Source organism: Stegostoma tigrinum, chromosome 5 (genome assembly GCF_030684315.1).
Source record: "Stegostoma tigrinum isolate sSteTig4 chromosome 5, sSteTig4.hap1, whole genome shotgun sequence".
NCBI lineage: Eukaryota > Metazoa > Chordata > Chondrichthyes > Orectolobiformes > Stegostomatidae > Stegostoma > Stegostoma tigrinum.
Window position 1 is genome coordinate 98,992,967 of NC_081358.1, and position 15,865 is coordinate 99,008,831.

Genomic DNA, 15,865 nt, shown 5'->3' on the forward strand with positions numbered 1-15,865 from the left:
AAAGTAAAGTGAAGCACTTTGGGTCATAAAAAAATCCTGTGCAATTTATTAACTTGACTATGGCACCAACCTTTTCTTCCAACAAGCTTGACTGAACACAGTTATTATTACTGAAACAATTTCTTGAAGCGTTTTAGCTGTGATAAAATACCTTGTCAGACAATGTTTCAGGTGCCACCCTTTTGTTTATTACTGCTGCATTCATAACATACTTCTTGGCTGCTTCATATTGACCGTCATGGGATGGGGTGGGTGGATAGGCACTGCAGAGAAGGAGATTTCTCCTCTCTGATTGGTAGCAGCCTGTTTTCTAGGACTAGGTTGACTATTTGGCAAGAGAACCTGTCGAGGATGAGGCAGAATATAGCTGAGTCCTTGGGCGTCTGCATCTTGCCATCAAAATTCCCACGGGGAAGGAGTGAATCATTTGCAGGAGGGCAGGGAAGTTAAACTTTGATACTTCTAACAGCTGTCAGTAACATTACCGCATGCTAACGTTGCTTTGATGTCAATAGTGGCAGCTATGGCACACATTGCCATCTATCAGTTACCTATTTTAAATATATGCAATCATGTTTTGGCTGCACTTCTTCCCCATCTGTCCAAATTAGGAAAGAAATGTCCTGCAAAGCCTCGTGATAAGCTTTACTATATAAATGCAAGTTATCATTGGTGTTAAATGCTGTGGCAGTGGAAGAGAATCCAGTTGGCTCAAGTAGCTGTTGCCTTCAAAGACTCGATTAATAAATGCTGAAAGAAACATGAAAAGGGCCAATTTAGCTCCCAGTTCAGATTTCTTCCTGCTTACACCAAGAAGACAGTGCTGTTCACTTAAAAGGAAATATCTCTGAACTGAAATCTCCCTCAGATATACCTCCTGAACTCTGCAAGTCTCAAAAATGCCTTTACAGTCAATTATAGGGTAAACAGGATTTTAAGAAAAAGCAGTAAGAACAGTAAAGGTCTAGCAGCTAAGGGAATAAAAGAGTTACAGATGATTTGATAAAGCTCTTTCAAATTATGAATGAGCTGGCTAGGTTAATGTGGACAGCATGTTTCTAGTTGTTGGAAAACCAAAAGCACGGGTCAAATATACAAGGTAGTGACGAACAATTCAGTAGGTAAATAAGGAGGAATTGACACTGATGGCAGAATGGAAATTCACAAAGGTTATGTAAAATACTTAACCATATATAAACCAGAAAAATAACCATTGGACATGAGATAGTTAATTGTAACATTCTCCAGTCACGTGTTGCATAAGCCAGCCCAGCTAGAACCATCTGCCCGAATGAAAAGGCACAGTGTGAGAGGACAATTGTAAGTGTTCGCTGTGATACTCCAGGCCATTCTGCACCTGCAAATACACAAAATTGGCACAACAGATTTTAAGACACCCTCCAATTTTATAATTACACATCTCCAACCATATCATTTTTATTGTTAATGAGCTGTTCTACTTCTTCCTTCAGCTCTTTTCAAACCAACACCAATCAGGAGTATTCAAGGGAAATCCATTCATCACTTATCAAATGTTGATCATTCACTTGTTTAATATATAGTTACAGTTCATTGCTTTAACACTGAACATTCACAGTTTACCATTCAGTTTATTCAATCACATATACTTTGTGCAAATATCTGTCAGAGTTTCTGGAGACAGTGCAGTCCCACGTACAAATGTTGGAGGAGTCCAGCCAGGACTTGGGTGATTCAGTTTCTGACATGGGAATGCACTGAGGATGGAAACTCTCATGGAGTGGTACATGGAACATAATACCGAATGGATTGAGGGGTACACACAAACCTCGACAGCATGGTGCAATGTATGACATTTGGATCGGTGAGTAAGGTGGGCCAGCAATGCATATCTCCACTGCCAGGAGCTGAACCACTCCAACAACAATTGGAGTTCATATGGCACCTGCAAGGACAGAGGGAGAGCAGGCTGAAGGCAATGGAAGCTCCTCTTAGGGCTTTAATAGCTGAAAGTGGATCATTGGCCTTTCTGGTATTAGCACTGCATATTGGTCTGATGGTTGGGGCAGCCACCAGACCAGTATAAGTGCCCCGAATATGCTTGGATCCAGTAAGGCTCATAAGAGGCTCCAGAGGCCACAGGCTGTGACCAGCTCCTCATCAAGGCAAGAAAGTGCAGCAGCTTGCTGCTTCCACATTAACAGGGACAGGGACAGCACAGGGACAGCTCTGGTTGCCAAAAGTGAATGGGTAAACACATAGGCTCTGGGTTTCATTGACTGATAAGAATTTGTTAAGTGCAGAAACCTTTAATGTTTAATCAGTTTTAGAGGTCTAGAATTTCAAAGTGTAACCACTCTTGTATTTATTGATGTGTAACTGTTGACAAGGTGTGGAATCAAATTGATAGATGGTTTATAAAAGTAAGGGCCTCATGAGCACCTGTACTTACTGAAGCCTTGGCATATAATGATGGCTCGTACTGAGAGATGGTAGGGGTCTCTCATGATAGGTCATCATCGCCATCTATGGGGCAGACCTTCTAGGTTTGGTGGATCTCTGTGCTTCTCTGGTAATTAGAGAGTTTGAAGACACCCCACCACGCAAAGCATCGCTGAATGTTGGGGTAATCCTTGGTCAAACTTATGCCAGGGCTGACTCTTTACCCTCTATAGGTTGTTAAAACGTCCTGTGCTGTTGTCTATCTTTGAAAAATGCCACCAGTGAATGACACAGTGGCGTTACCTATTGACTATAAGACCATAACAAATAGGATCAGGGGTAGGCCATTCAGCCCTTCAAGCCTGCTGAAACATTCACTAGGATCATTGGTGATCTGACATTCCTCACATCCACCTTCCGATCTTTTCCCCTTAACCATTGATTCTCTTACTAATTAAGCAACTATCTATCTCAGCCATAAATATACACAAGGACTCTGCCCCCACATCTCTCTGTGGCAAGTAGTTCCAAAGACGTAATTGTCACAGGGAAATTTCTCCTCATCTCAGTTATAGATTAGCACCCCTCTATTCTGAGATTATGCTCTCTGGTCCAAGACTCTCCCATGAGGGGAAACATCCTTTCAACTTTTACACTGTCAAACCCCTAAAAAAAATCCGATAAATTTCAAAGAGATTACCTGTCATTCTTCTAATCTCCAATGAAGAGTCCCAACCTGTTTAACCTGTACTCCTACGACAATCTTTCCAAACCAGACATCATCCCAGTGAATATCCTCTGATTTGACTCCAATTAAATAATATATTTTCTTAGAAATAAGACTAAAACTGCTCATGGTACTCCAGATGTGGTCTCACCAGAACCTTATGCAGTTGTAGCAAGACTTCCCTAGTATTATACTTCAAATCCCTTGAAATAAGGGCCCTCAACATTCCATTAGCCTTCCTGATTACCTGCTCGCTAGCTTTCTGTGTTTTGTGCACAAAAACTTTCAAAGCCCCTTTATGTTGCAGCTTTCTACAGTTTTTCTTAATTTAAATAATACTGTTGTTTTGTTCTCCCTTCCAAAATGAATAACTTCACATTTTCTCTCAATATATTCCATTTGCCAACTTCTTTCTGACTTACTTAAACTATCAATGTCTTCCTGTTTACATCCCTCTCACAAACTGCTTTTGCATCTGGAAAGTTGGCTACAGTACTTTTACCTTCTTCCTCCAACTCATTCATATATATTGTAAAAAGTTGCAATCCCAGCACTGATCCCTGCAGAACCCCACTGGACCAGCTTGCCAACTTGAAGAAGAACCCTCCATCTCCACTCACTGTTTCCTACTCATTGGCCTATTTTTTAAACATGGCAATAAACTACCTCCTACACCATGGATTCTTATCAGTGCACTGCCTGTCCTGTTTCACAGGTCATCTTCTCTGCTTCTGGCCCTCAATATTACATGCAAAGCCACCTTTGTTTTTGGTAACAGGATTTGCTGCCTTCACATAAAATCCAATCTGCAGTTTTCATATTGATGCTTCAACATCTCAATGAAATTAGATTAGACTTGCTAATGTTGTCCCCTTGTTTAAAGACTTGCTAATGCTGTCCCCTTGTTTAAGAAGGGCAGCAAGGATAATCCAGATAATTATCGACCGGTGAGCCTGATGTCAGTGGTAGGGGAGCTACTGGAGAAGATACTGAGGGATAGGATCTATTCCCATTTGGAAGAAAATGGGCTTATCAGTGATAGGCAACATGGTTTTGTGCAGGGAAGGTCACGTCTTACCAACTTAATAGAATTCTTTGAGGATGTGACAAAGTTGGTTGATGAGGGGAAGGCTGTAGATGTCATATACATGGACTTCAGTAAGGCGTTTGATAAGATTTCCCATGGCAGGCTGATGGAGAAATTGAAGTCACATGGAGTCCAGGGTGTGCTAGCTAGATGGATAAAAACTGGCTAGGCAACAGGAGACAGAGAGTACTAGTAGAAGGGAGTTTCTCAAATTGGAGACCTGTGACCAGTGGTGTTCCACAGGGATCTGTGCTGGGACCACTGTTGTTTGTGATATATGTAAATGATTTGGAGGAAGGTGTAAGTGGTCTGATCAGCAAGTTTGCAGATGACACGAAGATTGGTGGAGTAGCTGATAGTGAAGGGGACTGTCAGAGATTACAGCAGAATATAGATAGACTGGAGAGTTGGGCAGATAAATGGCAGATGGAGTTCAATCCAGGCAAATGCAAGGTGATGCATTTTGGAAGATCTAATTCAAGGGCGAACTATACAGTAAATGGAAAAGTCCTAGGGAAAATTGATGAACAGAGGGATCTGGGTGTTCAGGTCCATTGTTCCCTGAAGGTGACAACGCAGGTCAATAGGGTGGTCAAGAAGGCATATGGCATGCTTTCCTTCATTGGTCGGGGTATTGAGTACAAGAGCTGGCAGGTCATGTTGCAGTTGTATAGGACTTTGGTTCAGTCACATTTGGAGTACTGTGTACAGTTCTGGTCGCCACATTACAAAAAGGATGTGGATGCTTTGGAGAGGGTGCAGAGGAGGTTCACCAGGATGTTGCCTGGTTATGGGGGGTGCTAGCTATGAAGAGAGGTTGAGTAGATTAGGATTATTTTCATTAGAAAGACGGAGATTGAGAGGGGACCTAATTGAGGTTTACAAAATCATGAGGGGTATGGACAGGTTGGATAGCAAAAGGCTTTTTCCCAGAGTGGGGGACTCAATTACTAGGGGTCATGAGTTCAAAGTGAGAGGAGGAAAGTTTAGGGGAGATATGCATGGAAAGTTCTTTACACAGAGGGTGGTGGGTGCCTGGAACGCATTGTCATCAGAGGTGGTAGTTGCAGACACGTTAGTGTCTTTTAAGATATATTTGGACAGGTACATGGATGGGTGGGGAGCAAATGGACACAGACCCTTAGAAAATAGATGACAGGTTAGACAGAGGATCTTGATCGGCACAGGCTTGGTGGGCCGAAGGGCCTGTTCCTGTGCTGTAATTTTCTTTGTTTTTTGTTCTTTGAAATGGAGCCTCTGAACTTATATACTTTGCACTGGGCAGCACTTTCTATGAGTATGAGGCTGCCTTCTTCCCTCTGTGCACACTCCCTGTCCAATCTATTGGCTTCCTTATCCTGTTAGCGCTCCCTTTACCAGTGCACAGTATCTTCATGTGCTTGCATCTCCATTCCTGTGCTCCTTTCCCTCTCACTGGAGAAGTCAATGTTTGAAGAAGCCTTAACATGCAATGGGCCTATAAGCTTGTCCTGCCTCCAGTGATTGCTGTGGGCCTGATCGACACCTTTCACTTCGGAATATTTCACTTTGGCTGCACCCACTGCAGTGCCTCCAGGCTAGAAAGTCCCACTTCTTGAAAGCACAGCCTGCAGGCAGCTTCACAATATGGCTGCCAGTTCCCTCCACTGTTCACCAGCTACTTAGATCTCACCCTCCTTGAACAAATAAATGTCTGAACCTGCAAATACCCTGCACACCAGCAGTAAAAATAAGAAAAAATATCTGAGAATGGGCTATTTCGTGACTTAAACTCCCTGCCTCTTGCTAATATGTGAGTGGCTGCAGATTTGGCTGTCTCTAACCAAATGTACTTGGGTCAGCAAGCACCCAGCAAGCGAGAAGAGGAATTTAGGGGTTTTTTTTGCTGAGAAAATGTTCAGTCTTCGTGAAAAGGCTGTTTGCCCACTTGGGGAGATTGACCTAAAAATATGGCTGTGTCAACAGGTATCACTGTGAGATTGGGAGACGCTAGCCATGCTTAAAAGTCTTTCAACACATCTGTGGAGCAGCTGGAGATATTTTTCACTTTTAATAATCATCTTGGATGTTCCTGATAATCTGACTGTTAATCCGAAAAATGAAAAGGCGTTACGTTTAACTAAAGCAGGCTCAATGAGAATAATACACTCAAGAGTTTGCTTGCCGCTGCTAAACTAACATATATGCTGCTGAAAGACATTATGTGTAAGCTTGAACAGCACTATAACCCAATCAGAAAGTTAGTTGTTTGGAACAGGGATCAATTACCTAGTGAGCATATTGGAAACTGTATTGTGGCTCTGGAAAAACTGTCCACCTCGTGCATGTCTGGATGTATTTCGTTTCATGGGCAGCCATTTGGTGTTTCTTCTGGTTTTGGAATTGTTCAAAGGGGAATGAATCACAGTTTGCATGGAATTCAGGGAGTTGCATGTTATTTAGATGACGTGCTAATTTCAACCCACATAGGCAGACCCACAATGGAAAACTGAAGAAGTTGCTGCAGCATTTGGATGACCGTAGGTCTCAGGCAAAAGCAGTCAAATGCTTCAACATTTGATAAAGTATTTGCTTCCCAGGGTGAACCATGATAGGTTAGATCCTATCCAGAGTAATGCTCAATGGACAGAACATTGGAAATTGTTCTGAATTGAATAAAATGAATATATTAGAGCACCAACTTCAACACAATTTGTGCCTGAAGCCAGTTGAGATCCAAGCCAAAGTCAAGTAGATATGGCTGATGAAAGGAGATTCAATCGAAGGTTGAGGGCAAAAATAGACTTTGTTAGAGAAAACCTCTCAATCTCAGACATAAAAGTGGCAATGTCCTTCCTCCAATTCTAAACAATGGACCCAAGAAAGCAAGTATGCTCTTAGGTATAGGAAGCCAGTAGTTAAGTTGGATTTGTAAATAAATATAACAAAGAGATGTTGAAGCTTCATTGAATTCTTTTTTCAAGACTTTGCTTCTTTCCTTACAGATGCTACTAGACCCGCTCAGACTCTCCGGCAATTTCTGTTTTGGTTTCAAATTTCCAGCAATCGCAGGTCTTTATACTTTGTACAGTGGTTAACTTCCTTCCACTTGGCATGTTACTTTCTTCAAGAAGTCTGCCACAAAAGAAAGCATTTCCCAGGCCGGATCGCAACATTTTGTCTGTTTGCATCTATCCGTTTCTTTACATTTTCTGAACTGCTGACGGGCAAGGTTCAATCAATGATCTGAAATACTTCCATCCTGGGACCGGAAATCAATAGCAAAACATTGTTCCATTTAAATTCATGGAATTGGTCAACTTCATTGAGATATTCAAATGCCTAATTGTAACACATTATTGTTGTATGTTTGGCTTAAGTGAAGCATAAATACTACCTTTAGCCAGTTAGCTGCTGATAGGCACTTCTAAGTTGTGAATGCAAGCTGCAGCAGGTGAATTGGAGGAAAGCAATGGGGGCTGCTGGTATTTGTTCATGGGACATCTTAGCCAGCATTAGATTCTTGATCAGTTGGAAACTCAAGGGTTACCAGCAAAGGGAAAGAAATGGACATGAGGAATGTCAGAACAGCCATGATCCTCGTGTATGGCATACTGGGTTCAAGGGACTGAATGGCCGACTCCTGTTCCTGTTTTTTATGGGTTTTATTGCCCATCTCTAATTTCCCAGATTACATTTAAGAATCAGTCACATTGCTATGGGCCTCAAGTCACCTGAGTGGGTAAAGATATGGCCTACTTTGTTCCCTAAAGGTCTTTAGTGAAACAGATCAATAATGGTCACACTTATGCTAGCATTTTAATTTCAGATTTTTTAAAAAATTGAACTTAAATTTGACCATCTGCCATGATGGGCTTTGAACCCGTGACCCCAGAATATTGGTATGGGGTTACAGATTCCAAGTCTAGTGGCATTACCATCATGCACCTCCCCTTATTCATACTGACTACTTTTCTGATACCTAAGACGAAGGTGTTAATTAACGTGCCAGACACAGATGCCCCAACAACAAACTGCAGAGCCATGAATAGATTGAAACTTGGCACAAAAGCTGCTCCTACACTACTCACTAGTTGAAGAATCAGTGATAGCAAAACAATTGGGCGTCGGCCAAACCTATTGAAAAAAAGACATATGATTAAATGTGTGCCTTGGCGTTTACCCAAGCCCTATCTTTTCAAGGACATTGACTCCAGGAGTATTTCAACATCCTCGTGAATAATCTGGGCTGAATATTAGCTTTAGTGGTCAGTTCAACCAGAAGCTCTGCTGGTTACCATGTGGAGAGATTAGTAGATTTTGCCGGCATAGTTTTAGCTGGGAGCCTGCAGTGACTCTAGGGGTGCTATAATTTAGTCTCAATATGGTTCAGAATGGAGCTGCAAACTCAGTCTGATCCTGATCTTTTTCCTGTAACTCCAGTTGCATGAATGAACATAAGAAAGGTTCAGGATTAGTCTTGGTCTGCGATGAATATTCTGACAACAGTGCAAAAGAAAATAACAACTTTGTCCTTATTCATTCACGGGCATGGGCATCACTGACTGAGCATTTATTGCCCATCCTTAATTGCTCACAAGGTGGTGGTGGTAACTGCCTTCTTGAACTGCTGCAGTCCCCTTGGCGTAGATAGACCTCCAATGTCCTTAGGGAGGGTTTTCCATGGTTTGTCCAAGCGACACGGTAGGAACAGTGATGTACTTCCAAGTCGGGATAGTGAGTAGCTTGGAAGAAAACTTTGTAGGTGGTGGTACTCCCAAGTATTTGCTGCCCTTGTGCTTCTAGACAGGCGTGGTTGATGGGTTTAAAAGGTACTGTTTAAGGAATCGTGGTGAATTTCTGTAGTTCATCCTATAGACTGTACACACTATTACTACTTGATGCGAGTAGTGGGGAGAATGAATCTTTGATGATATGGCACAAATGAAGTGGGCCGTTTCATCCTTATTGATGTCAAGCTTCTCAAGACCGCCCATCCAGGCCAGTGAGTGGTATTCTATCATACTCTTGACTTGTGTCTTGCAGATAGTGGACAGGACTTGCTGAATTCAGGAGATAAGTTACTCACTTCAGGATTCTGTGCTCTGACCTGCTCTTATAGCTGTTGTGTTTTATAGCTAGTCCAACCATAACTCACCAGGATATTGAGAGTGGGGGAATCAGCAATAATACTATTATTTATTGAATGGCAAGGTGCGATGATTAAATTGTCTCTTGGTGGAGATGGTCATTGTCTGATGCTTGTGTGACATGATGTTACTTATCACTTGTCAGCTCAAGTCAAGACATTACTTGGATTTCTTGATATCGTTTCATTGATGTTGGTGAGAAAATCTATAATTACAGTATTTGAATGCTAAAATAAATAAGATGATAAGCGTTACCAGATTAAATGTTTGCAATGTTCATTTATTTCTTTATTTTGGAAATGTAGAATCATAAAGCACAAAGAATTAGTCCCACTCCCCTGCCCTTTCCCCATGGTCATTTAATTTTTCTTTTCCGTGTATACATCCAACAAGAGGAACCCAGAAATCTGCTTCCACTCCATTTTCAGCCAATGCATTCCAGAGATTGCTATTCAGTGTTCATACTTTGATGTTATTTTAAATCCCCATATGTTTAATTGTCAGGGTATCCTCACAGCAGACGTTTTGATATTTAATGCTGTTTTAATAACTTCACAGTATTCCTGTCCAATTATGGATGGAATCTGACTGCCTTAATCGAAGAATGGGACCATTACTAAGCTCCAACCTGAGTAATGTTTGAGAGCTGCCCACCTTTCTGGAGATGGCTTATTGCTGAGGTCATCAGCGAGACTCTCAGCTAATTAAGGATAGCAAGTACATGGCACAACTGGAGTGCTAATTTGAATGTCCAATACTTTGGGTGCCTGGCAATCTGACCAGGAGATGCAGGTATTTCTGCTGCTATAGGTGATAGAATGCATGAGTAATTCAGGATGGGGGCTAGGGATTCATTGTGAAGGGGAATGTCTCTGGCACCTGCAGCTTCAGATGGCTCTAGGGGAAATTAAAGGAGGTCTCACTATTATCTCAAGAATGGTGCCCAGAGGCTGCCTCCAGTCACCTGATGGTATTCAATTTCAGCGCTGGGCTCACCCACCGTGGTAAGGTTTGTAGGTTGGTATTTAAGGTCTCTAGGTTGATATTTGGTTATTCCTAACTAGTAACCCCCCAGATAGGCAGGTAGGATGTCACCCCTTTTGATTTCTCTCTGCATATGCTGGTTGCCACCCAAGAAATTCTCTCTGAGAAAGAAGAAATATCTTCTCAATTTATCGACATCAGAGCTGCCTGTTCTAAAACACAAAATGAGGATGAAAAATGGTACTTAGGCTAATTTAGTGAAACGTATGTTTTTAAAGATACCACAGGAAGACATGTCAGGAGCAGCACCAGACATATCCAAAATGGGGTGTCAACCTGGTGAAACTCCCAAATACGACGACTGCCATGCCAAACAGCATAAGCAGCAAGTGATAGACAGATCTAAGAGATCTCACACTTACAGAGGAGCTCTAAACTTTGCAATTCTGCCAAATCCAGCCACGAATGTTGGTGGATGGTTCATCAACTCACTGGAGGAAGAGCCTCCATATTTGTTCCGTCCTCAACGATGGGAGAGCCCAGCACACCAGTGCAAAAGATAAGGCTGAAACATTTGCAGTAATCTTCAGCCAGAAGTGCCGCATGGATAATCCATGTCAGTCTCCTCCAATGGTCTCCAGCATCACAGACACCAGTCTTCAGCCAATTCGATTCACTCCAGGACATGTGAAGAAACAGTTGGAGGAATTGGTTACTGCAAAGGCTACAGGCCCTGACAACATTCCAGCAAGAATACTAATGACCTTTTCTCCAGATGTTGCCACATCCCTAGCCAAGCTGCTACAATACTTGCATCTACCTGGCAATGTGGAAAATTGCTCGGGAATGACCTGTACACAAAAAGCAGAATAAATCCAACCCAGCCAATTATGGCCTCATCAGTCTGTTCTCTATCATTAGTAAAGGGATGGAAAGTGCCATCAACAGTGCTATAAGCATCTGCTCAGCAATAATCTGCTCAATGACGCTCAGTTTGGGTTCTACCAGGGCCACTCAGCTCCTGACTCCATTGCAGTTGGTTTAAACATAGATAAAAGGTCTGAATTCCAGAAGTGAGGCGAGACTGAAAGCCTTTGACATCAGGGCCACATTTGACCAAGTGTGGCATCAAGGAGCCCTAGAAAATCTAGGAAGTCAGTTGTCATTGTTGACATCAATTATCTCTACTCCAGGACATCTCTGCAGGAGTTCCTCAGGGTAGTGTTCTGGCCCAGCCATCTTCAGCTGCTTCATCAACGATCTTTCCTCCATCATAAGGTCAGAAGTGAGGATGTTTACTGATGATGGCATAATGTTCATCACCATTTGCACTCCTAAGACACTAAAGCAGTTCATGCCCAAATCCAACAAGATCCAGAACATATTCAGGCATGGGCTAAAAAATGACATGTAATATTTAAGCCCCTCAGATGGAAGGCAATGATCATATCCAGTGAGACACGTTTTAACCAATCACCCCTTGACATTCAATGGTGTTACCATCTTTGAATTCCCCACCATTGGCATTCTGGGAGTTACATGGACTAAAAACTGAACTGGGCTTGTCATGTAAATATAGGCACTATAACAGAAGGTCAGAATCAAGAATTACTGTGACAAATAGCTCACTTCCTGACTCTCCAAAGCCTCTCCACCACTTACAAGGCAGAAATCAAGAGCATGATGAAATACTCCTAACATAATGAATGAGTAACAACAACACTCAAGAAGCTTGACACAATCCATTACAAAGCAGCCCGCTTGATTGACACCACATCCATAAACATATTCCTCCACCACTGACACTCAGTAGTGTGTACTATCTACAAGGTGCAAAACAGAAATTCACCAAAGATCCTCAGACAGCACCTTCCAAGCCCATAACCCCTTCCATCTAGAAAGACAAGGGCAGCAGATAAATGGGAACACCACCACTTTCAAGTTCCCCTCTAAGCCGCTCACCATCCTGACTTGGAAATACATGTTTGTTCCTTCATTGTCACTCGGTTAAAGTCCTTCAATAACAGCATTGTGAGTCAAGCTACAGCAGAAGTAGGTTCGATACGGCAACTCACTCCTCCTTTTCCAGGGTAACCAGGGATGGACAATAAATGCTACTTAGCCAGTGATGCCCATGTCCCATGAGTGAATAGAAATATTTTGTTTTAAAACATGAATAATCAATAGGAGTGATTTTAAAGTATTTAAATTGTTCTTACCTGACTGCTAGTGGACCAAACACTAAGGCTCCAATAAAAAGCCCAAGCATGGAAACAGACTGTGAGAGCTGGTTTAACTAATTGTCATCACAAACCAGATCAAACTGAAGAGTGAGAAATAATCCCAGTTAGAAAGAGGGCTTGGTTAACAGAAGGAGGAGTAAATGCTTCTTCAATTGCTATATCATTGTAATACAGAACAATGCATACTGAATGCATGAAGATTCAGTTCAGTGATTCTTTATCCCACTGGCACTCAACATTATTACTAAGTAACAAAAAAGGTTACCTCAAGGAGACAATCAAACAATTGAGAGCTCTATCCAGCACACTTGGGAGCTAGTCTGCCCTCAGTGCCAGCCCTGACTATCTCTGAGTCTATTGAAAAAGTACCAAAACCCTGGAGGATGCCTGACAAGCAAAACTTACCTGATGCGTCTATGACTTCTGCCAATCAGCAGCACGGCACTTTTCTTGACTGACAGTCCCAATGGCAACCTCAAGGTGCAGCATCCAGGTTAACCTCTACAGGGAAAATTCACCTCTATACTACACCAACTGCACCTTGGCCCCTGCTCCAATCAATTCCCATCACACCTTGCTGACAATCTCTGTCATTCAGCACCCACACCTCACCCATACATACTGACCACTGCTGCAAACATCACAGTCATATCCCTGAGGCTGTACCCTTTGCCAGTTATTCCAACATGACAAAACCATCAGCCTAATGCATGGGAGAAATAACAAAGTGTAGAGCTGGATGAACACAGCAGGCCAGGCAGCATCTTAGCCTAATGCATGGCACTTACTGGCACATTTGCCTCTCATTTGCAGATGATTAGATTGCACAAAACTGGAGGCGTCAAGAGCCAAATGAAAGGAATAGGTTTGCCAGCATATCCCAATCACATTTATGGGACAGTATTGACCAATATTGGAATGTCTTTATTGAAGCTGGAGCTAATGGTGAGGGTAAAATCATAGTAACTGACAGTATCCTCAACCATAATCCTCCTCAAATTCTACCTTTCTCAATCCCATTCTTCCTGATGTTCCAGATACAGAAGGTATAAGCACACACCTCTTACTGCATTCCTGTATGACAATATTACCTTCAATCACTTCCCTTCCATATATCCCCAACAAGTATGAAATTTGCCAGACAGAGCAAATATGTGAAAAAGATTGCTCTTAAGAAGACACAGAGCCAATGCAGCATTTACACTCACAACGCCCACCCACTGTGAGAGGAAAGATTAGGACATGCTGAGATACCAGCCATGAATGGACTGCAACCAGGACAAAGGAGAAGCATGGCACAATGGTCAGCTTGACAGAGGAAGGGCATTGCACATGGATCCTGTTGCAGATGGCACAGATGAGAATGTCGATAGGACAACTTACAGGTGAAGGCTAACATTATATACAGAATAAAGACTGAAAGAACTACGGATGCTGTAAATCAAAGACAAAAGTAGAAATTTCTGGAAAAGAGCAGCAGGCCTGGCAGCGTGTATGGAGAGAAATCAGAGTTAACACTAAAGAAGAATCACCAGACCTCAAACATTTACTGATTTCTCTCCACAGATGCTGCCAGACCTGCTGCACTTTTCCAGCAATATTTGTTTTGATGTCTTATATGCACAAAATGCATCGGAAACCTATCAGAAATCCTATTCCAAACCTGTACACCGCGACCAATTTCTCCTCAAATTCCTTTGTTCAAAGGAGAACAATCCCAGCTTCTCCAAACTAAGTTTATAGAGTCACATTGTTATACAGCTTGGAAACAGGCAACAGGTCCTTTGCTCCAACTCATCCAAGTTGACTAGATACCGAAAATAAGACTGGTCTCGTTTGCCAGCATTTGGCCAATATACCTCTATTCCTATTCATATACGCATCCAGCTGCCTTTTAAATGTTGTAATTGTACCAGCCTCCACTACTTCCTCTAGCAGCTCATTTCATACACACACCACCATCTGCATAATAAATTTGCCCATTAAGTCCCTTTTAAATCCTTCCCCTCTCACCCTAAACCTATGCCCTGTAGTTTATCCTCCCTACCCTGGGAGAAAGACCTTGGCAATTCACCCTATCCAAGCCCCTCATGATTTCTATGAACCTCTATAACCTCAGCCTCCAACGTTTCAGGGAAAATAGCCCCAGCCTATTCAGCCTGACCCTACAGCTCAAACCGTCCAACTCCAGCAACATCCTTGTAAATCTTTTCTGCACCCTTTCAAGCTTAACAACATCCTTCTTATAGCAGGGAGCCCAGAAGTGCAGTGTTCTAAAAGTGACCTAACCAATGATCTGTACAGCTGTAACATGACCTCCCACTTCAACATACTGACCAAAAAAGGCAAATGTACCAAACGCCTTCTTCACCACCCTGTCTACGTCTGACTCCGCCTTCAAGGAACTAAGAACCTGCATCCCAAGGTCTCTTTGTTTGGCAACACTTCTAAAGACCCTATCATTAAGTGTATAACTCATGTCCTGATTTGCCTTTCCAAAATGCAGCGCCTCACTTTTATCTAAATTAAATTCCATCTGCCACACCTTGGCCGATCTGATCAAGATTCCGTTGTACTCTGAGATAACCTTCTCTACTATCCATTACACTACCAATTTTGGTGTCATCCACAAATGTACTAACCATATCTCCTTTGTTCACATCCAAATTTTATAAAAGAGACTAAAAGCAGAGGACTCAGCACCGATCCTTGTGACACCCAGCTGGTCACAGGCTTCCTGTCTGTAAAACAAACCTCTACCACCACCCTATGTTTCCTGCCTTCAAACCAATTTCTCTCCAATGGTTAACTCTCCCTGGATCTCATGTGATCTAACCTTGCAAATAAGTCTACCATACAGAATCTTGTCAAATGCCTTACAGAAGTCCATATAGAAAAAGTCCACTCCTCTGCCTTCATCGATGTTCTTTGTCATTGCGTCAAAAAATGCAATCAAGTTGGTGAGACACAATTTCCCATGCCCAAAGCCATGTTTCTAATCAGTTCTTGCTTTTCCAATTACGTGTAATTCTTATTCCTCACAGTCCCTTCCAACAACTTACCCACTGCTGATGTCAGGCTTACTGGACTATAGTTCCCTGGCTTTTCCTGACCACCCTTCGAAAAAAATGGCACCACAGGAAGATACAATCCCCTGACACTGGAATTATTCTGGCAAGTTTCCTCTGCACCCTCTCAGGAACCTTTATATCCTTCTTAAAGTGTGGTGATCAGAACTCAATGTCATACTGTAGTCTGGGAATAACCACAACTT

At 42.3% G+C, this 15,865-nt stretch overlaps 1 protein-coding gene across 1 annotated transcript in view; it reads right to left on the reverse strand.

Annotated features, from left to right (window-relative positions):
- slc22a13b (solute carrier family 22 member 13b) overlaps nt 1–15,865 on the reverse strand; it is a 47,912-nt gene that overhangs the window by 18,544 nt on the left and 13,503 nt on the right. Inside the window, 3 exon segments of the mRNA XM_048529281.2 lie at nt 1,062–1,357; nt 8,074–8,351; nt 12,568–12,671. Coding sequence (XP_048385238.2) covers nt 1,062–1,357; nt 8,074–8,351; nt 12,568–12,671 — 678 coding nt within the window.